General features: G+C 38.0%; 1 protein-coding gene across 1 annotated transcript; it reads right to left on the bottom strand.

The window, feature by feature from the left end:
* Positions 1-36: 36 nt before the first annotated feature.
* Positions 37-24,609, bottom strand: LOC124789550 (14 kDa phosphohistidine phosphatase-like). The gene is given in 4 exon segments (XM_047256951.1): positions 37-129; positions 1,857-2,012; positions 15,320-15,455; positions 24,357-24,609. Coding segments are annotated over 4 exon segments (417 nt in total). The 5' UTR covers positions 24,389-24,609.
* Between the last annotated feature and the right edge of the window lie 295 nt (positions 24,610-24,904).

The raw sequence follows: 24,904 nt of genomic DNA, 5'->3' as shown, positions 1-24,904 counted from the left end.
GTATCACACATATGTAAATTTAATTACCTGAGCAGATCAGTATCCTTCATCACTCCAAGTAATGTTGTAAACAGGATATGCAGTCTTCAGAATTTCTACAGTCTTGCTGTGGTCTGCCTTCCCAAACCCCTGAAATGAAGCAGTCCTTGGCTATTTTAAAACTAAAGTACAATTAAACAGTGTGCTACATATCACAATAATAATTAAACACTAAAACGAGAACTCTTAACTACAACTACATCATAAGTAAACAATGTGCTTGTACGTACACTAAAACTGCATCTAATACAGAGCACATGAAACCGTAAAGCAATCTGAAATTTTCTACACCACACATCACAACACAAAAGCAGCAGAAAAAGGGAGTGTGTAAAGACCTTCAGAACAGATGTGCAAGATGCAGCATCAGAATTAATTTTTCTATTGATGGGTCTGGCATTGTACACAACACTGAAACACAAGCAGCAGTAACCGTGCAAAAAAATTAAACACGTACCCACAATCTGCAACTGTATTAACTGTGTTAAATGAAACAGGTAGGTCACAAAATGTGTGAAACACAGTCTGAAAAGTATAAAATAGGTGCGAGGGGTACAGAGGAATCATTTGGTCTGCTCCAAGTGCAAGGAATTGTTGATTTGAGTAATTATGACAACTGTCCTGGCAACTGGAAAAAGTCTTGTAAAAACACCAGGCTCACCACAATTCATGTGCTGCCGTAACTATACTCAATCAAAAGATACAGAAGCTGATAATAATAATAATAATATTAATAATAATAATGTCATAAAATTATGGGACAGAAGATCCTCTCTCTCTCTCTCTCTCTCTCTCTCTCTCTCTCTCTCTCTCTCTCTCTCGCTACATATACAACTCTCTCTCGCTAAATATACAAGTGGAAGCAAGGATTGTGGCCTCAAAAGTAATCTGAAAGGTGTAAGAAAAAATCCTGAATCAGATTGAACAGCACAGTTGGTATCAGCATTGTCCACGGAAGGCAAGGTTTCAGGATGTAGTCCTGGCCCGGCACATAGTTTTAATTTGTCAGGAAGTTTCATAATCATGGCTGCTACCCAGAACAACAGTAGCCATTTCAACCATAACACTTGTCCACAACACCACACCCAAATTATTGTACACGGTTGTAAGAAGCATGATGATGATTTACAGGTATTAACATCTGGTGACATTTACTTCTGACCATCTAACAAGGTATTCTATAATTTGTGCCGTGTAACCAAAGCAGAAACTGCTTTCCCATGGAGGAGCTTGGCGTATAACATTCTTAAAAGCTTTAAAAATACTTGAATTATAGGGCACACAACGTATGAACAGAAACTTCACTGTTCTTAAAATATTTTTTGTTAACTGTGGTCTGCAGCTTATACGAATTGTAGAAATGACATCATGTAACACTTTAAGCTGTTGATAATTTTTTTTTACGATGCAACCAGTTTTGGTCAAAGACCATTTTCGAGCACCTGTTGTTCCCACAGCATAGAAACAGGAAAAATTCAGGCAAAAAGGATATTTCAAAATTGTAGTAACAATACATACAATGCTTGTGGATATTTAATTTATATTTCTGACATTGTATTCTTTTGATATATATAGTTTTTGCTGGTAATCAAATTCTGTAAGTGTTGCTTGTATTGTTACTATAATTTTCAAACATTCTTTTCATCTCAAATTTTCCCGTATCCGCGCTGTATATACAACAGGTGCCTGAAAATGGTCTTCAACTGAAACCATTATGGTCTTCAACTGAAACCAGTCACACAGTAAAAAATTAAGTTGAATAACAGCTCAAGATGACACATACTGTCATTTCTACAACTCACTGCTTTTGGTACTACCTGTGAGTAGCTGTACACTTTGATGACCTTGGCACTGGGGTCGTGCTGTATTCTGCCACCACCAGTGCACTCTGTATCAATGCCGAGGCCATTCACCCTGTCCATCGTCTCATCGTAGACGTCCGAATGGAAGCCAACTCACTTGTATCCTCGCACCTAGTAACAGGAACCATAGTCAAACTTTGAACAAAATGTATCAAGAGTACTAAGCAAGAAGAAAACACAAAAGTAGCAACGTGAGTGGAAATTGTGGCATCAAAAATAATCTGAAAACATAACTTAAAGGAGCTGTTGTTATATCCACTATCTATAGGAAACACACACAGGAGCTTCTGTTTCTTTTTTTTTTTTTTTTTTTCTTTTTTTTTCCCCCCATACCTACTGCAAATGCAAATGAAAGCTTTTGTATATTCAGACATGTGTTCTCTCGGAAAACACTGAACATAACGTAAATCATCTAGCTGACAAGGTAGTTGGCAACATCAGCACATGGCTTTTGGAGAACGGATTAATACTTCACTGCCAACAACTGAACTCTTGTAAAATAGAAATAGTCTTGTCCTGAGCTGGTCGAACAGACATTTTAAATTCTTAAGACTGAAGATAGATGAAAAGCTCTCTCAGAAGTATCATGTTCAACACCTTAAGCAGAAAATGAACACTTCTGTCTTCACTATACACTATGTCTTGGACACAAACACAAAAGCTTGTTTACTTTTGCTCTGTTATCTCATATGCTGTTATAGTTTGGGCCAATTCTGTGCACTTGGCAAGAATATTCTCATCCCTGAAAAATGCAGTCGGCAAGCTCTGCAGTGCCAGCTTGTGAACATCCAGGGTTGCCGCAAGTTCCCCCAAGTGACGTTTCCCGATTTCCAGCAAGTTTTAGCATTTTTCTCTGACAAATTTCGAGATCTCAAGGGCAAGTAAAGACAAGTTCACAAAAAAAAAAAAAATGTAAGGACTTCTGTATTTCTTCCCCTCATGAGCAAAAATCTTAAGTACTAATTTCAGCATCTTTTGTAATGAACAGTTTTTAGATGGAGAAAGAAAGACAATGGTATATAATATTCCATTAAGACCACTGATGTTATTTTATTTCAATAAAACTAAACATATTTGGTGACACAAATACGCATTTCCTTGGAGTCACAAGACAGATTTAAAATACCTACACTGATTTCAGAAATAACCTCAGAAAAAAGTAGGCCTATTGAAAGAAGTATATAAGGCAGGCCAAAATATACAGGTACATAGCATACAAACCGCCTGTGACTGCCACAAGTTGTTCTTCCTATCGCTCATACTTTCTAATATACAGGGTGTACATTACATCTGGGAACACTTTCAATTATTTATTGCACAAGAACCAAACATAGCACAGATATCACACATATGTCATTTTGAAGAGAAACCCTGAAAGTTCTTTTTCATGTATACCACCACAGCATACTTTGGTGATTTGCCGATAGCACCAGTCATAAATATGGCAAGTTCAGGTGCGGAGCGAACTTTCTGTGTGTTGGAGTTCAACAAAAAAAGTGTGTGCTACAGCTGTTCAATGGATGTTTAGAACAAAGTACGGTAAGAAACCACCAACAAGGAAGGCACAACAAATTTATTATGATGGGTTGCTTGTGCCCAGCACAGAGAAGCAGACATCCCAGTGTGAGTGAAGTGAATTTGGATTGCATACGAGAGACATTCATAAGGAGTCCAAAGAAATTGGTGCGTCGTGCATCCCATGAACTCGAAATGGCTCCACTGACTGTGGCAAGTCATGCGACAGAAGTTGTCTATGAAACCATTCAAATTGGAGCTAGGGTAGAAGGTCAATAACGACGACAAAGACAAGTGTTTTGAGTTTTGTTCACAGTTGCAACAACTGAATAAGGACGGGGATGGAATTTTGATCGCTTCAGTTTTAGCAATGAAGCCACTTTTGACACTAATGGGAAAGTGTACAGGCATAATTGTCGAATCTGGGGTACAAAGCATCCACACGAATGCATTGAATTTGGGTGTGATTCGCTAAATGTAAATGTTTTTTTGTGCTTTGTCGTGTCGAAAACTGTACGGGCCATTCTTCTTCGCCAAGAGCATTGTCACTGGATATTCCTACTCGGATATGTTGCAGCAATGGCTGATGCCTCAGATGCAATTGGGCTCTCCGTTCATCTTTTAGCAGGATGGGGCTCCACCCCATTTTCATCGTGAAGTTTGTGGGTACCTGAATACGGAGCTGCCGCATCGATGAACTGGCCGTGCTACAGAAGGGAACAGCTGTTTCATGAAATGGCCTCCCTGATCACCAGATCTCACTCCGTGTGACTTTTTTTCTGTGGGGACACATTAAAGATCCGGTGTATGTATGGTCTCTACCACGTGATGTAGCGGAGCTCCAGGAGAGAATACGAGAAACAAATATCACAATTGACGATGCCATGCTGGGACAGGTATGACACGAATTCGATTACTGTATTGATGTCTGCCGGGTCACTCACGTTTCGTGTACTGAATGTTCGTAAAAAAAAAAAAGATATGTACATCCTGTATAAATTATTTTCTAAGCCCCAAAATGTACTAGAATAAATAAAATGTTTATAAAACAATGTACTGCACAATGTACTTGCAGTGAGAAAGTCATAATTCCTGAACTCCATCGCCCGTGGCCTCTGGCCTGCCGAGGAGCACCACAGTCCTGAGTCCTCGGATAAATCACGAAAACCCACTGCATTATACCACACACAAACAGAGCCGGCCTGGGAGCAGATCGGCGAGACTAGATCCGATGGGCAGGGCTTGCACATTATTGGGAAACGATGGGCTTCAAATCGGCAGCCCCAATCCGTTAGAGAGACCCACAGAAACGGCCTGTGGTTTTGGCCCATCATGGAAGTCCATTCATGTGGCCAGCTTTACACAAGTCACTGACATTATGTTGACGAAATGAGATGGTGGTGATAAATCCATCAATTTGTGCAAATACTCTACACACACACACACACACACACACACACACACACACACACACACACACCACATTCACACAATCACTCAGACACAACTCGTGCACATATGACCGTTGTCTCCAGCCACTGGGTCAACAATCTCCAAGAATCATATCAAAACAAACCACCCCTCACGCCTCCCATCGGCAGCTACTAGGCTAGTGGCAAGAAGTGGTGGCAGCACTGACTGCAAGCTGAGGGGAGTGGTAGGAAGTGGAGAAGCAGTAAGAATGAGGGAGTAGGGAAGCGGTGCATGTATTAAGCTGCATCCAGCCAGCGACGATGCAGGAAATCCCAGTAAACAAACGGTTTCATCTACTGAGACAAAAAACAAGATTTCTCCAGGTTTTTTTTCCAAATTTCCCAGCAGGGCAGAAAAAAAGAGTGATACACGTAAGTATTCAAATCCACACACAAAGGTTACCTTGTGGTATGCTACAATTCTGCACAAGAGACCCTCACAATACATGAGAACTTCTCTATGTAACATGTAATTTATCCTAATTTCTCTTAATTTCATATTTTATTAATTCTGTAATTTTTTGTTTATAAATTTTATATTCAGCTTTCTGTAAACTAGGTACCACCTCATCCCACGAGCTTTGGCTCAAAGTCTCAAGATACGCAATAAAAAAAATAAATGTCAATCCCAAAACCTCACACGCCAATATAATGATCTGCATGCAATCATTCTGTTGATAATGGCACATTAAATTTGGAAAAAAAAACTGATGCCCTTGATAATTCAAAGCTGTCATTTAAAGTCACAATTGTATGTATTATAGAACACTGTACAGGAAAAATGGAGTTGTAAATGTAGCTGTGTTTTAGTGAAAACGACGTTTTTTCAAATGATGGAGAACCAATGGAATACTTGTTGGTAACATCTGCTCTATACCATAAACCAGCACAGTACGGCACTTTATGAAGTTTAGTCAAAGGCCTGTTTTGTGAGATAATTTCTTTCTGGAAGTTGAATGCATTGCTTCCGTCACCAAAGCAGGTGTAAAAAAAAAAAAAAAAATTTGCATTCAGCCCCCTCACATCATTACATCATCAGTGCAAACCAGACGATATTTCTCGTGTAAATCTACACGGCTATCTGGCAGTTCACACTTAAGGATACAGGGCATTTTTCCAGCTCAATATTATATTTCTTTCAGGCACTGTTTATAATGTATATGTTTTAAGATTTTTTGTTGATATCAGGTAATAGAGCACACTTTCTAAACAAATTAGCAGTATTTTGAATATTTTTGAACCTGCTTAGAGTTATTTAAAGAAAGTAACAAGGAAATTCTTCCTCAAACTGAGGTACCATTTAATCCAATGTTAAACATTTGAAGGAGACCAAATTTTTACCAGACATGCATGACATGGCTGAGATACTAGACCTATTTAATTCCACCTATTACGTATATTACAAGGATAAAAAAGTATCACATCTTACATTTTAATATTTATAATTTTTTCCAAATAAAAATGTTATTTTTTCTATGATTTAGCTGATTCTGCAATAAAGCTTAGGTCTACTACATAAGTATGGACTACCAAAAGTTACAGAAAAAATTAGAGCAATGCTTTATAAACTTTAGGAAATATTTGTACCTGAATTCTGAAGAAAACAACTAGCGGGAAATTGCGAATGAACATATGAGTCCAATTAAACTGTGCCTCAGAACATTCCTGAAGCATAGTCTACATCCTGCAGCCTTTCTTCATCTTCAAGCTTCCTCTTGGCATTCCTTTTAGCACTTCTTGCTTCTTTGGTAACTTGAAGAGCGAATCTTTCAGCTTCATGCACCCATTGTCTGTCACACAGAAGAAATTGATCTTTCATATTAGAGCCACATTTTATGCCTAAATTTCTCAGGACTTCCTACCTTCCTATCACTCCGTCATTGAAACATAGCACACCATCTAGTACACCAACTTTTAATGTATTTAGTCCTACAAAAACATTCTTGAGTAATCTTTCCCGTATGGAATGGTTGAAACTTTCATTTGTTTTCTGAGTGCCCCCATGAAGACATTTACCATATTTACTCGAATCTGAGCCGCACTTCTTTTCCGGTTTTTGTAATCCAAAAAACAGCCTGCGGCTTAGAATCGAGTGCAAAGTAAGCGGAAGTTCTGGAAAATGTTGGTAGGTGCCGCCACAACTAACTTCTGCTGTCGAATATATGTAGCGCTACACAGGCATGCTTTGCAGGCACAAAGATAAATACTGGCGCCAAACCCTCTGCATGAGTGCATTAAAAAAAAAAACAAAAAAAAGGGGGGGGGGGGGGGGGTGGCAGACAAGTTTTTCCTCCGTCTCGAGTTTCGACCACTGCATTTTCATACATTATCCAACGAAGTAAATACAAATTCCGTATTGTGCACCTTTGAATGTAGCAGCATTTCAATGCGCTACGAAAATCCGACTGGCAAGACTGTTTGGGATGTTTGTCAATATGGCCAACTTTACGTTCTGAATTTTTTCCTAACTGTGAGAAGAGATGGTTCCTTATAGGAACTTTTATGAATTGTGAATAGCATGCAGTATTCTCTTCACATAAGAATAATTAGAATATAAACATTTTGCCATGTATTCTTTCGTGTTTGCTGCTAACTCATTTAAATCCTGTCTGCCTAATAAACTACGAAACTAGAGTGAGACAACAGCAAACGCGGAAAAATATAGGTATCATCCCATGTTTATATTTGTATTATTCTTATGCCTAATAGTGATACAGTCAGAAATGAAGCACGGCAATTGACTAGATTTTTAAATCTAAGATGACTAATTTCAGTGCAGAATGTAATGTACTAAAGAGGTGCCTGCAAAGATTTTCAAACGGAGAAAAATTTTCGCTAAACTCCCGTTCAGAATATCTTCTATCATACGCTGTCTATTATTTGGTTCTTGTTGATCATTCTCAAAGAAAGCAGGAGTGTAGGTAACAGCAAATAGCAGTCTCTTGCCATTGTTTCGCTAACGAAGTACGCGAAAGAGGAAGGGTACCCGTATAATACGGACGGAGCGCCTGACGCATAGCAATGGCTACCTGGTAAAGCTTAACTACTGAGCTTACGACTCGAACCAAACTACTGTAGCTGTATCGTCATTCATTTGACATAAATTGTGTCTCATATTACAATGGACCAAGTTTGTTTCGATTTGGAGGTGCGGCCTAAAACTTTTCTCTCCCCTTGAATTTCAAGTCTCAAATTTCAGGTGCGGCTTAGATTCGGGAAAATTTTTTTTCCTGGATTTCGAGTCTCATTTTTCAGGTGCGTCTTAGATTCGAGTAAATGTGGTACTAAGCAAAACAGGGTCCACTCAGATCTCTAAAAATTGGTTTTATTTCATTCATAACAGGCTCAAGAAGATAATGCTTATGATATTTTGATAGTATATTTGACCACTTTCCTTTGCTTTTTGGTAACCACACCTAAGAATCTGCTCCTTTAGGGCAAAGTCCATGAACAGTGTGGTCATCTGTGGACAACTTATGAAAGTAGGTGGCCCATACAGCTTTCCTCATTGCTGTATCATCATTCAGAGGTGCAATTTGTCTAATGGCCAGTCCTTAATACCTCTGAAGGAGGTCTGTTTCAGTTTCTGTCAATCTGTCTCAGCCAGACAGAAATTTTCAATCAGATAGCAATTTTCCTTTCATTTCTCTTCTTAGCTTCCTCAATCTAGCACCCATCCTCTTTTGCACATGTCCACAACACTCCAGTTTTGTTACGAAGCTATCACCATAAACATTGAACTCATTAATTTTATTGAAAGCTTTAGAGTACCCATCACCTAGGTACTTTGTATATCTAACGTTATAAACGGGCACTGACCTCTGAAATAATTTTAGAGCTCCATCACACTCCATACCTCTACTGTAACCATCATAATTATTATAACACTGATGTTCAATATGTCCTTCAGTGTTACTATGTCAGATGTGGCAATAATTAGATAAGCACTCAACATCAACAACTTTTCCATTTTCCACAGAAGTAGCACTTAAAACACCATTCAAGGAACGATGTCCTCGATGTTGCCATGTCCCATCAAGTGCAACAGCAATGTCCCTTGTTTCACTAATATTAACAGTTTTTTCTACTCCACATTTCATAGATGCTTTAGACACAACCGTCAAGGCACCTAAAAGTATTCTTATGTACTTGCTGAACCTACTGGGAGGAGGAAGGTCAATCAAATGACGAAACGTTTGTGCAGCCTTTTCTTCCTTTTCCTATTGCACGCATTGCGTACACTAACCTCAAATTCACATCATATGAATTATGCACAATGTTCAAAGTCATTTTCGAGGTAGATTTATTGCAGGATCTACACAGACCAACTAATTTTGACGCTAAACCCTTCCTGCTACTTTGTTGTTCAGTTATTTCCAGACAGCCTACACCATCACATTGTTTACATTTTTCCACTTCCTTTATCAAAGAAGATAAGATACCCACACCAACAACAACAAATCCACTACAAACAGCGTCATTTTTAACACAAAAATTTGAATCACCAGGAGGCGTGCCATGTGCGAATTTCTTCACTGAAGAACTGACACGTAGGTTACTTTCAACAGTGTGGCTTGTTTTGTTTGTGAACTGGTTACCACAGAATTTCCTTTTATTGAATTTCTTGATGTGTGGCACACTAAAAAATATGTATTTTCACAAATATATGTAGCGCTTGGGAAACAAACGTTTATTAACATGTGAACAAACTGCTTCAGAACACAAAAGTAAATAATTGCAAAGATAATCATTTACAGACGCTAGAAACCTGCACTGTTACCAACATATACAATGTATCATACATATAATCGCTGGAAACAGAAAGAAAGTGCACAGTTCTTTTCAAAATAATACTGGTTTCTGTAACAGAAATAAAGGGGGCATGGCAGTATACAAGGTGCGAATGTAAAGTAATGACACTGATGTGAAAAAAAATGTTGCTTACAGTTTTAGTCAATTTTCGTGTTGTCTCCTTCAAAGTTCCCTTCTGATTGCACACACTTTTTTTAGCACTTCTGCCATTGATGGTAACATTTCTGGAACTCATCTTCTGTAATATCCTCCAAGACCTTCGTCACAGCTTTTGGGACATCTTGCGTTGTTTGAAAATGGTGTCCTTGACTGCCATTTTGATTCTTGGACAGAGAAAAAAGTTGCACGGATCAATATTTGGTGAATAACGTGGCTCTGGCAGTACCGAAATTTATTTTGAGGTAAAAAATTACTGTACTGACAAAGCAGTATGGGATGGTGCATTATCGTGATGCAGAATCCAATTATCAGCAATGTTATTATTAGACAAACCGTTCCTCGATTGATGTGCAGTTCTCCTGCAATCATTTTCATGGATAACCTTCTATTAGATTTTATGAGTTCATGCACTCTGGCCAAGTTGACATCCGTCCGTGAGGTTGACAGTCGTCCACTGCAGTCTTCATCTTCAACATTTGTTCTGCCTTCACTAAACATTTTATGCCAATCAAAAACTTGAGCTTTTGACATAACCTCCTCTCCAAAAGCCTTCTTAAGCTTACCGTAAAAGTTGTCATCGCGTTTTCACTCAATTTAACGCAAAAAGAAATGGCATACTGTTGCGCAATATTATGCAGTTCCATTTCTGTGATGAGAGACACTAACACGTGTTAACTTATTACAGCACAACTAATGACTGAGCAGTTGCTTCAACATGCCGCTTGAACTAGAAGCGGCTTATAGACCAAGGTCACAGATATTGTGCCTACGCAAGCCTGCAGGGGTGCCACATCTTGCAAAGAAAATCAGTCTCATTACTTTATTGTCGCACCTCGTACATGACCGTAACTTTAAAATTTGGTATGTATAGGTCATTTTTCATTTCAAACCCTACAGTGTATATATCAATGTAATCAGGAAAGACTATAGAATTTAATAAAGTCATTTAAAAAATTTTGATTTTTCCACCATTTATAAGTATCCTGTATCCTTAAGTGTTCGGCAGAGGATGCATCGAAAAGCCTTCAGACTATTTCTGTAACATTCCACTCTTCAACAGCTTCTGTGGGAGCTCTGATTTCTCTTACTTTATCACGATAATAATTTCTCCTTATGTAGGTGGGTGCCAACAAAATATTTTGCCATTCAGAGGAAATTTCCTGAAAACATCTCATCATAACAAAAAACACCTTTGTTTTAATGACTGTCACCCCAACTTGTATATCATGTCAGGGTATATGCGGACAAGGAAAAAAAATTCCCGGATTTCTCAGTCAAAAATACACTTTCCCCCAAGTGAAAACATACTTTTTCCCTGTTAACTGACGGTATATTTTCTCTTGGAACTGTATACCTTATAAGTCCTTTGATTATGGTTTTATACACGGGCGTAGAATTTCCTGGCACTTTAGGAAAAAAAAAACACGCATTTTGGAAAGATCTTTGATGTGCAGCAACATGTATGCTGCATATTTTTGTATTAGGAAAGTATAAACTCGAATTCCACCAAACACCGCATGTTACTTTCCAAAGCATTGAAATTGAGATTGGGATGCGCTTTTGTAAGTTAGTCATAGCTCATTTCATGCAATTTCGCCAGCCGATCACAGCAGGTATTCAGAGCTTAGGACACGTGATGTAGTCAACCAACAGCAACATCACTGTTAAGTAGCGCGAACACACAAACAGAAAAAGTTAATGGCTCAAATTAATGTAAATAGTGTTGCTAAACGAAACGCAAAGCCTTCACATATAATATTGGTCTATCAGATTAATACGCTGCAAGAGAAGCTAAGCTTTCTCATAAAATGTTGGTCTTTTATGCGCGTATTACAATTTAAGATGTATCACACAAATGTGCCAGTAAAATTTTTAATAACGACATAAATGTCTGATCTCCCAGGCTCAAAATTCATCTAAATGGCTCATCATCAAAGAGTTGATTTTTAAATGAGAGTCAAACACTTTGTGATTTAAGAAATTCATCGTACATTATCTCACATAGTTCTGGTGTAACTGCTAGAATGGTACTTTGATGGTAACGATTTTCAACACACCATTCGAAATATTTTCCCACGACCTGTTAGAAATAGGTTCGTTTCTGCAGTTGCCAGAGAGCGCCAGATGACAGGCGTCACCGCGCAAGCGCAGCTACGATGTCGTAGGGAGCCCGCATGTTCGTACGTGTGAAACATTAAAAGATCTTACATTATGTAAGAAACAAGACATCAGAGGATACTCCAAGAGAATTGGAATTTCGTGACCCATACTAAAATGTTCACATTTAAAGTGCAAATTTGTATGTCCAGAATCCCACGACCTGTTATTAAGCTTTTCTATGTGGTTTTTGGGATGTAAATTTTCTTGGAGTACCAGTACTGTCCTGTCTCATGTTTGGTTCTTTATTATGGCGTAATGCCAAATGTGCTAGAAGTTGAAAATGTGCACTTGAAATGCAGCAAACACAGTGTCTCAAATATATTGTCTGCCTTAGTGGAAAAGATTAATGAAAGAAAATTTCTTTGGCAAACCAACAAAAATAACTTCATTGTTCTAAAAGGCAATTAACGCTTGACTGTCAGAAAGATGGAAATAAAATAAAATCTGCAACTAATAACACAGTTTAGCCTTCCATTATTATGTGAATGTATTTTAATTCACTTGATAGCTCCCGGCCACAGAAATCTGTTTTGTCTTCATTTGATGTGGGAGCAGTAAATAAAGAGGAAACAGCAAAAACACTAAATGTAAAAATGGGTCACGTGTAGACTACCCACTTCCCAACTGTAATTCAGACTGTTCTGCGCAGCAGTCCCGGATCTAGGGGGAAAAAGGGATGGGTATACACTCGCACACACACACACACACACACACACATATCCATCCACACATATACAGACACAAGCAGACATATCTAAAGACCTATTTTGTGGGGGTGTTGTGAGGGTGACATGGTATTAGAAGGTGGAAAGTGTAACATGAGGTTGAAATGAAAATGAAAGATAAAAATATATGGGGAGAGATAAAGGTGAACTAGAAAGCAACTGGAAATCTGGTATGAAAAAAGGCGAAAAAGTGTTGGTTAAGTTGATCCTGTGGTGAACTTGGGTTGGTAGACAGCGATGTGCATCAAGGTTAGGTGGTTGTGTTGCCGCTAAAACACGTTAAAGGACGGAGAAATTCGGGAAAATTTCGAAAAAACGTGTAATATGTCTGCTTGTGTCTGTATATGTGTGGATGGATATGTGTGTGTGTGCGCGCGAGTGTATACCCGTCCTTTTTTCCCCCTAAGGTAAGTCTTGCCGCTCCCGGGATTGGAATGACTCCTTACCCTCTCCCTTAAAACCCACATCCTTTCGTCTTTCCCTCTTTCCTGATGAAGCAACAGTTTGTTGCGAAAGCTTGAATTTTGTGTGTATGTTTGTGTGTCTGTCGACCTGCCAGCACTTTCATTTAGTAAGTCACATCATCTTTGTTTTTATATATATATATATATATATAAAAATAGAGGGAAACATTCCACGTGGGAAAAATATATCTAAAAAGAAAGATGATGAAACTTACCAAATGAAAGTGCTGACAGGTCGACAGACACACAAACAAACACAAACATACACACAAAATTCAAGCTTACGCAACAAACTGTTGCCTCATCAGGAAAGAGGGAAGGAGAGGGAAAGACGAAAGGATGTGGGTTTTAAGGGAGAGGGTAAGGAGTCATTCCAATCCCGGGAGCGGAAAGACTTACCTTAGGGGGAAAAAAGGACAGGTATACACTCGCACACACACACATATCCATCCACACATACACAGACAGACAGTGACAAAATAGGTGTAATCAGATCGGGAAACAACACCAGTCTTGGGTCCTATTTGTATTAACAGCTTTTTCAGTATTAGACGACGACATTTCGACTTAACTTCATTAACTCTACCAGAATCACCGGTTTAGCTATCCCGTGATTATTCTCCGGTTAGGCGTTGTTACATGGTCGTACAACACATTTTCCGTGCTTCTTCCAGAACAGAACTTAAAGTAGCTGCTAGCTGGGGACTGTACAACTCGCCCTTACTAGTATAGCGATCTGCCCAAAACTTTTTGGCAAAATTTCATTTTCTTGTATACACCGCAAAGGTAATACGTAATCAATCTTACGTGTTATTCGTTTATTTCCACTCCTGTAGTCTGAATCTATGGATTCCGCTAGTAATTACAACAACGCTCATCATTTGCAAACACAATCAACCACACAATCAGACAGCGGTTGGTATTCATCCGTTCAGCCTTACTTCGCTCAGCTCTGTCAGATTCCACTGACAGAGGAAACATGTACACTACGCACGCATTCACAAATCAACTTACGATTCATTCAAAATCAACTTTGAATGTGTTAAAAATGTTCAAAAACAGACAGGGATGAGTTTCAAAGTAATATGAATAACCGATAAACTAACGAACTAACGTGTGCTGGATGCGAGTCGCTTTGTGAAACAAGGTTTCCTCCCCCCCCCCCCCCTCAAGAATATGAATTTGCCCCCCCCCCCCCCTAGATTTGGACCTCCTGCGCATGTATAAATCTGGCAGCTTGGGCGCTCCAGTAAAATTTTTCCCGGTAGCATCTAGCTGCTTGCTGCGACTGCTTACACAGCCAACAATTTCTGTAGCCAGAAACGGGAGAAGGTACTACTCAACTGTGCATGCGCATGATCGAGCTCGTAACTGCTAAAATGAATTTAATGTAAACAGTTGTGACGTCACGCTCAGCGGAGGCAATTTGCTGTTACGAAGCATTGCACAGTCTTCCTAAAGCCTTTGACACATTTTACTGTTGGCGGACACTTGTATGAGCAGTGTTTTGTTGCTGTATATGGTGCATTTCCCTTGAAATTTAAGTTTTATTTTCGTTTTTTCTCTTGTTCATGTTTTATTGCTGCAGTATTGAGACACAGTAATATCCTTTGTTAGAGTATCGGTTCTTACCAATCAAAATTACAAAAATTTAACTGAAAACAAAAACAATGAAAAATTTCCTGGGTTTTTCCCCGGATCTTCCGGGTCGTATACACCCTGCATGTCCATGGCGCACTCCCCCTTCTTAGCTATAAAACAACATACGTTGCTCTTCTTTGAATGCTTTTTTTATGTCCTCTGTCAACACTATCTGGCAAAGATACCATAGCACACAGGGCCATAACTGTAGTTCAACAGTGTTTCAGTGAAAATCTTTTGTGCGTTTTCAGTTGTATCGCCATCCACCATCTCACTTCCAATTTAACAGTAAACACTGAAACAGTATGTTATGCAGATAACAACCAACCTTAGGCTACAATTCCCCATTGCAAGTCACCGACATCAGAAGAAAAATTCAACTGAGAAAATTGAAAAATGATGCTAACGACTGTCTCTCAAATAATAATGTATCACAAAGTTGACCAAATATTAGTTTACCAGTTACTGACCACTAATTTGCTCGGTTCTTTGCCATCAGGACCCTCTGGAGCAAAGACACGTATTAGAACATACTTAAATGTTCCTTCTGGGTCGATATCCACATCAGGAACAGCGGCAAGCTTCTCTGCTGCTGTCATTAGTGTCCTGTTAAACAGATGTTAAAATTATTCCAGAAATATTTATATACAACAGGTGAGAGAAGAATAGTGCTGCAGTCACAATGTAAACAATACAATTCTGCATCTAGGATTTATACTGGAAACAATGTTTCCTTCAGAGAAATAATGATCTAATATTTGGATTTTTAAACGTGTGCCTATTAAGTAAATACAAGCATTCCGTGGAAGATCTTACACCATCCAAACCATAAAACTATCAATTAATTGTATCCAAAGGGAAACATACTTGAGAAAGCCATAAAATTACAAAGAGAGACAACTGCATTCTCGTAGAAAGAATTCGCTGGGTGAATTCCTTCATGTTTGGTGGACTCAAAAATATTTTTTAAAAACATTTATTGGTTATCGTTTAGAAAGAGCAGCCATTTTTGTTTCAGGCTTTCTTACACTTTTATAAGCGTCTGTGGTTTTATAATTATTCAGTAATGGATTGCCCCAGACCTTTCATATAAGAGGTATTTATTTCAGCAGACACTGGACTATAAATTAAAACCACGATCACCCTGCTGAATGTATTAGGGAATACACTTTTAATGTCTCAAAGTTGTTGGTTGTAAATTTAAAAAACCCATTTTAATACTATCTTTCCAAAGAGTAGTTTCTTAGCCTTAATACATTTTGTGGTATTACACTACTCAGTACAGATACCTTTTTTTTTTTTTTTTTTTTTTAGAGAAACAATTATGACAAGCTTATACTTAGAAACACTTTAAAAACAAATCTTTTCAATTTTTTCATTCTTTGGTCTGCAAATCTTTGTTAATGGACCAGATATAAATCTGAAAATTACACATTTAATAGACCTTTATGATATCAAACTTCTGTATAAATTTCAACCTTGAGATTCCATGGACAAAAAAAATTTCAAATATGAGTCAAAAATATGTTTCTTACTGTTTGCAATATCTGGGCTGATGGAAACAGTGTATAAATTACATAATTTAAAAATATCTAGGATAACTCTTTAAAAAATGAGACAATTCATTACATTATCCCGTTCTCAACTTGTTTGTTTTTGCTACGTTGTTTATTGAACAACAGAGATATTTCTTCACTCATGTTGGGCACAGAGTTAAATGTTCGCCTAGTCACAGTCATAAATTCCAGGGGAGAAGACAACTCCTTTAATGCATTTTTAACGGGCCTCTCGTGTTGATCCTTTTCAAATTTTGTAAATGGGGTTCTTGGTGCTGGTAAAATGTAACATCCACATCTTGGTTTTGACGAGCAATGTTACCAACTTTGGCAATCCACCACTGTTCGTCATAGACACAAGCCACTATGTCCTTACTTTGAAGTGTCAGTGGTACAAGTTTTCCACAGTGATGACATTCACTATCAGAGGATGTTGATGTGAACTTACAGTTGAGCAAGTTGTATGACTGAGGCATAAAACAATGAAAAGATCGGGTGCCTTTAATCTTCTGACAAGTTTTGAATCTTTCCTCCAAGACATTGGCATAGAGTTCTCATATTTCCTCACATTTAATGAAACATACGTAATCCCTTTTACCTATTCTTTACAGAATTTGAACATTTCTTGACGTGTCCAGATTTGGTTCTCATAGGTCCGTTGCAGACTAGCTTTTGTGACAGCTCGCTTTGTTGTACCCTTTATGCCATCACACTCATTCTTCCCACGACATGATGCAAAAAAGTGCTATTCTGCACCGAGCCAACTGTCTTTTTTTCTTTGAGAAAGGAGATATTAATATTTGTTTGCTTTTATATTGGCCTGCAGCACCATCAGAGAAGTTCATCAGTTTGTTTATGGAACTGTCGTGCTGTTTTACGTAGTTTGTTAACTGCAGGTGAAAAGCATGCACTGCTGTAGCTTTGTGCTCAAAGTAATCATTTGCAACACAAAAACTATAACTCTAGTCTATCTGGATCTTTATAACAGAACACAAATGGACAAACTGTGGCCTGTTTGTTTACCCAGTGGCGCCCTTGTATTTCACTTGAACAACAAAGGAATAGTTTTCAGAAAAGTCAGCAAGAACTATACATTCATCAACTGCCAAGGTTTGCTTTTGCCCTTCAGAAATTTATCCTGACTTTGGCAATTAAATGACACACTATTGAGTTTTCAAGGTTAGTAACCAACACTTAGAAAAACTATTCTCGTTATTTTGAGACTCCATTGTTCAACTGCACACTTCAAGGGCTCATTATTAACTAAGTGTGAGTGAACAGATGTTGGTGGAAGGGGGATGACAACACACAGATTTGTACAGGTTTGTCTACATCTACATGGATACTCTGCAAATCACATTTAAGTGCCTAGCAGAGGGTTCATCGAACCACCTTCGCAGTTCTCTATTATTCCAATCTCGTATAGAGCGCAGAAAGAAGGAACACCTATATCTTTCCATTCGAGCTCTGATTTCCCTTATTCTATTGTGGTGATCGTTTCTCCCTATGTAGGTCAGTGTCAACAAAATATTTTCACATTCAGAGGAGAAAGTTGGTGATTGGAATTTTATGAGAAGATTCTGTTGCAACAAAAAATGTCTTCCTTTTAATGATGTCCAGCCTAAATCCATTATCATTTCTGTGACACTCTCTCTCATATTTCGCAATAATACAAAATGTGCTGCCCTTCTTTGAACTTTTTCAATGTACTTCTGTCAGTCCTATGTGGCAAGGATCCCACACCGCGCAACAGAATTCTAAAAGAGGACGGACAAGCGTAATGTAGGCAATCTCCTTAGTACTGCCAATAAATTGCAGTCTTTGGTTAGCCTTCCCCACAATATTTTCTGTTTGTTACTTCCAATTTAAGTTTGATATCATGAAGATCCATTAAGTGTGTAATTTTCAGACTTTTATCTGCTCTCCTTACAAAGATATTGTAGGTCAAAGAACGAAAAAATTCAAAAAATCAATTTTTTAAAATAGTGTACATTTTGTGTAAGCTTCTCACTATAAGAAGTAGTTATACTGTATAGTGTAATAGCACAATAAATATTAAGGCTGAGAAATTACTCTTACTTTGGAAAAATACAATTAGGATTGATAAAAAATCTACTCACCAAGTGGCAGCAGAACTCGCACATAAAAGACGGAAGAGGGGTGAAGGAAGAGAACTGGAGAGGTCTAGGAAAATTGGTAGATATCGGGAAAGTCACCCAGAACAGCGGCTCAGAGGAGACTTACCGTAAGTAATGTCTTTCCTTCTCATCCCGTACGGTAAGTCTCCTCTGACCCGCGGTTCTGGGTGACTTAACCAATATCTACCCCTTTTCCTAGACCTCTCCAGTCTTTCTCCTTCACTCGATTACTTCCCCTTCCACCCTTCTGCCTGAAGAAGGAGCCACTGGCTCCAAAAGCTTGCCAATTACAGCTGTCTTTTATGTATGTGTTCTGCCGCTGCTTGATGAGTAGAATTTTTATCTATCCAATTAAATAGTTTAAAGAATACGCTTTTTTAGCTTGCAATCAACAAGTTTGAGCCATTAAAAGTAGGGCCTATATTAAGGAATACATTCAGCATGGTTATCATGGTTTTTAATTTATAGTCCAGTTAATGATTCTTCAACTCAGTACTGAATAATTTTTTAAAAAAAAAAAAAGAAAAGAAAAACAGATGCCTGTAAAAGCAAAAAATAGCCACTGTTTCTAAATGTTGAGAATAAAATTTTTTAAAAAATGTCTTTAAACCCATTAAACATTCGGGAATTCATCCAGCAAATATCAATTTTTTTCTAAAATGACCGAGCGACTAGTTAGTTTTTTCCCTGGCCCACTAGTCCTAGCTTACATAACAGAAATTTTGATTTTTATCAATACCAACCGTCTACTTTCACCTATCACATAATCAAAATGCTGGACATAAATCACTCATCGAAATCAGCCACACACTGCAACGACAATTTTATCTATTCTCATAACGAAACAATCATAGGCTCCCCAACTTGCATTTAAAAATAATGCAGAAGCAATATAAATATGGAAAAAAATGACATACTGTTTTAGAGATAAGGGATCTAAAATTCTTTTATATATTTTTTGACATAATCTCACAAGCATTTCACAACGCTGTATCCAATTTTGACAAGCCAGCTAGCGCCTTTAGGGTAAAGGCACATACTGGTTTCCATTCTGTTCTCAACAACATTGAACACAACAGAAACTAATCTCTGTCTACCGTCAGCTTCAGCATATGTCTTTCGTCTGAAGACTACAACTGACTGGTTGAAACTAATTACGGCATTGTGAAACGACCCATGTGTTTGTGTGGACGTTTTGTGCATGGATATCACACACACCACATCATCAGTAGCATGCTACCAGTCAAAGGCAGTGTCAGTAGATCCAATCAAACCTTCGGAACTCGGCATTAGGGAAGCATCCGATTTAATCCATCTGCTTTGACCCATGACGTCATCCATATGACAGAAACGCCTACGTCCAGAGTATACAAAATGTCGTCAATATTGTCACTATGTACACATGCCAACAAACCTGCAGGAAAACAGAAACAGTGAAAGTAATCTTACTTCAATGATAAAATGAAACTATAGAACAACCGCGGGAAATAGGGGGTCTAGGGCAAGGACAACCTAATTTTAACAACATCACATCACATCACCCCTAAAAAAGTCTCAACCTACGACATAATGCTACAGCCACAAAGCCAGCAGGAATCATACAGTTCACTCGACCTATATAGCTCAAACCAAGCCCACAATACCAAAAAACCAACATCTGCAATAACGAAAATGGCACTTACGCAGTTTAGGGGGTACATGCGCTGATCATGAGAAAAATACCTATTTTTGAAGCAAACATATTTCTGAAGATATAAGCATATATATGCGCGGAATACCAAAAAAGTACTTATTTTCATATGGAGGTGGGGGAAAAAAAAGATTAATTAACTGTCTGCTTTCACCAGCTTATTCATGTTGTTATGCCAATATGCTGCAGACACTTTAATATATTTCTTCACAGAGTTCTTTAGCCATAGGTAATGCTTACAGTTTCATACATCCTAACCATGATAGCTATTGTTGGCTTTGCATATTGTTGCATATGGTATATGTCCCTGTTGCTCACAGTTATGCATCTCGATCAGTGCGTCCAACAACCTATATTTTTCTGTTGAGGCTGTCCGTTTTGAAGTATCGTATATTACTGCGTGTGCCAAAATGGCGAGAAATTTTCCAGATTTGAGTGACTTTGTAATGGAAGATTTATACCATGTTATGGAGAACACCCGAAGCTCAATACAATGGGCTAGGCAACAAGATCTTATGAAGAACGATATGGTGTGTGAAAATGGGTATTGTGTTGGATACAACGAGATGAAGCTGGAGAAAACTACAGGGAAAGATGGCGAAATTTGGAGCTGCTCCATTGGCAGGGACTGTAGAAAGAAATGTTCAATCAGGAAAATGTCATTTTTTGCTGGCAGTCATTTAGACATTTCTAAAATTTTGCAACTGTCTTACATGTGGGTTTTCGAACTCAATAGGCAAAAGTTTTTAATGAGGGAGCTCAAAATTGGCAGTGAGCACACTGTGGTCGATTGGTGCCAATTTTGTAGAAATATCTGCCATGAATATTTCTTAATTGAGCCAATAGTTTTGGGCGGCCCTGGCCATACTGTTGAAATAGACGAGAGCTGCTTCGTCAGCACCATCGAAGTCATAGGTGCGAGAGCAATGAGTCTTTGGTGACGTTGAGACAAAGCAAAGCTTTATGGTTGCTGTGCCACAACGTGATGCTACCCATTTGCTGCCAATTTTGCAACAGTATGTTTTGCTACTGGAACCACAGCAGTTTCTGATTTGTGGCAACTTACAACACCATAGGTAACTTGGGCTACAATAATCTGGCTGTTAATCATTCGCTTTATTTTCTCGATCCCTTTACAAACGCAACCACAAATCACATGAAGTCAGTCTGGCAAAAAGCTAAAGAAAAAAATCCTATAAGGCCTTTCAGAACTCACCGTGCTATGCTGAATAACTACCTGGCAGAATTTCTCTGGCGTCAATGTTTTGGGAAAATCCATTCCACAATTTTGTTATTAATTCCACCTTTCTTGAAGAGAGAGAGAGAGAGAGGAAAAAAAAAATTAAATTCCGTGCATACATATGCAATATGTCATTTTTGATACAAAAAAAATGTTGAGACAGTTAACTGATTTTTTTTTTTTTTTGCATCCAAATGAAAAATAAGTACTTTTTTGGTGAAGAGCGCGTCAGATATGACTGTAACACTCAAGTTTTGAAATAAAAAAATTTTTGGTATTCAGCGCATATTTATGCTTATATCTTCAGAAACACGTGTTTCCTTCAAAAATAGGTACTTTTCTCGTGATCAGCGCATGTGCTCCCTAGACTGCATAAGTGCCACGAAAAGCAGAATCAGATGTTTCCCTCGACCTATACAGCTGAAAGGAAGCCCAGATAGCAAGGAACCAATACAGCTGAAAGGAAGCCCAGATACCAAGGAACCAATAGCTACAACCCGAAGAGTGGAATCAGACATTTCCCTTGACCTATGTAGCTCAAATGCAGCTCTCAATACCTACCAGCAATAATAATAATAATAATGAAAACAATGTAAACTTCACACACCAACATAACAAAAAACACCACAAAAACCAAAACCTTCAACAACTCGAAAACGCAAAAACTTGTATATACACCAGATCAATTAAAACCAACTAAAGTACGATAAATGTAAAACAGACAGAACATCAGAATTACTACAGATTAAAACAAAAATAAAAGTTTATTACCAACAAAAGTATGCAACAAAATCACCTAGGTTGACCGCCGCTACCAGTACACGTACACACACACACACACACACACACACACACACACACACACAAAAAAACTAATCAAACCTAACAAAATGCCACACACATAAATAACCATCACTGAAAAATGAAGATTTCCAAATCCACATTGCAGCACTGGCTACCCAGACTCAAATAAACCCATGTTACCATAGTGATAATGAACCCAATATCACATGTTAAACTCAACAAACACAAACCAATTCAAAAACACACACACAACACCATTATCTCATGGGCCAAAGGAGACAGGTGGAATAGAACACTTCCAATGGCCCCTTAACTTAGTTCCTACCTCACGCAGACAGACAGGATGTGAGGACAAGAATGAATAGTTCTGAAAAATAAGATTAGTGTTTCACTTTTAAAAGTGTTAATCAGCAGTAGGGCCTCCTGGGATCTTGCTTCCTTGACTATCAGTAGTGACCAGCCACACTGTTTCTTTATAAAACAATTCCTTAATAACTTCATTGTTTAATATTTGGATTCTTGCACTGATATCACCTCACGTGTAAGATTGTTCCCCCTATTGTTATCTAGACAACAAACTTCAACTCTAAGACATGATATCACGGTACATAAAAAGATTTTTACATGTTAGTCTGAGAACGTGGACAGTGACTAAGAAGGCATACCCTAATATTGCACTTACTTTAAGTTTTCAAAATGTCACAACCCCTTTCTTCTGTCATTTACCACTCTTTAACCTCTGGCAACAATCTGTTAATATAAAAACTGCACTGTTTTTAGAGTTCATGTTAAACCACAGACCTCTCTATAACTGACTGGTTGGAGAAAGGCAAGACAAAGAACTGGTTATGAACTGTTGTGTCCAAATCAATCTTTGAAATGCCAACAACAGGATTAGTTAAAAATGTGATACCAAGCTTATGAACGACAAAACCCTCAACGTGGTGGAGATATAAGACACAGAACTGATCAACTGCTCACATAACTAATAACACGAAAACATTAGCGAAATAAAATGCTAGAGACTAACAGGATCTCTGTGAGAAAAGGTAGTTTTGGGCCCATGATGTTCTTTCTATTAGTCCTTCAAATATATTAAAAACTTGAAAATACCAGACCACAATTCGAAAATTGAGCCTCACATAGGTACTTAAATGTATCTATGGAATGACCTACCTTAAATGTATCTGTGGAATGACCTACCAACCCAACCTATCCTAGATATATGTTTACACTAGTCTACAGATCAGCCTGTCAATGTAAATGAACACATATATACATCTTGTATGCCACAAGCATTCCCCCAGTCGAACACCATCTCCAGTAGGCCTAGACTTAAAGTACACCTAGCAAACAATACAGTCTAAGCTACCAGCCACAAAAAATAAACTTCATATTATGATCAAAACACACACTCAAAATATTTCACTGAAACAAACAAAATATCATAGATGCCATATGACATCACAGTTCATATAGGCTACCTATGGCTCATGTTGTTCACTGGACTCCAAACACGTTTATTTTTTCACACACAAGCATTTATTGCTTAGTCCAGTTTCTTGAATAAGTATCATGAGGCTATCATGGTTAAGTTTGTCAAATTAACTCCCAAAAACATCTTTTTGATAGCAATATTCTTGAATACTGGTTGTTTCTCAGATTCCACACCCCCTTCAGAATACCAGCTTGGTGCTTTCTGGGGTTTAGATATTAGCTACACAGTCATAGTTACGCTACAATTAAAACAAAACTTATTCACAATTCCAATTACAATATCTACACATTTCATGTACCGGTATTCGTAAATACAGATCTTTACATACTTGGTTTAGGTGAAATAATGCCAATGCGTCACAATTATTTCGATGTGAGCAATGAAACATCACGTAAAACATGACTGCGATACAATGCATAATAAAATAAATATACCGAGGTCTAGAAATAAGCATGATTACACATAAAAGGGATGATTAATACAGTTCAATATTAAAAAATCTGTATTCAACAAAACCGTAGTCCTACAGAACTGGAGGGGTGCGACGGTAATGGTTTTATTTTATCAGTGAAATTACATACCAGTACTGGATGTTACTAATGCTCCAAAACATCAGACAGTATATATAATAATGGTATGAGACAACGAAGGGAGATTATTTTAGGACGTATTTTCATCAATTTTGATATGTTATGACTCGTAATAGCCCTGGAGACGTCTTTTATAACAATCGAATAATTTGTAGCAGTACACCGATAAAAATAACTGCTTGCAACTAGCAAGTAATCGCGCAACGCGCAACCAAACTTCGAACACGCAAATAACTTCTTAACCCGATACGATTACATGACAATAGACACCATACGCATACTCAAAATAACAAACCTAGATAAACACAGCACTGGATTTCGTACGCCTCCAAACAAACTACTTTTCAGAGATTGTATTTTAATAAATGAAGACATACCGGAGCAGTGGATTTTAATAATACCGACAACCAAAGACAACAAAGCAACAGAACTACGCACTAGAACAAGCCAGTTTATTTGATTAATTTAAAATGTGAAGGAAAAAGCAGAGTTGTTATTTGCTGACATGAATCCATGGCTTTTTAGATTAAAGTACTGAC

The sequence above is a fragment of the Schistocerca piceifrons genome, chromosome 3, assembly GCF_021461385.2.
Source record: "Schistocerca piceifrons isolate TAMUIC-IGC-003096 chromosome 3, iqSchPice1.1, whole genome shotgun sequence".
Taxonomy (NCBI): domain Eukaryota; kingdom Metazoa; phylum Arthropoda; class Insecta; order Orthoptera; family Acrididae; genus Schistocerca; species Schistocerca piceifrons.
Note: the sequence above shows the minus strand (reverse complement) of the source record. Positions and strands in the feature narration are given on the sequence as shown.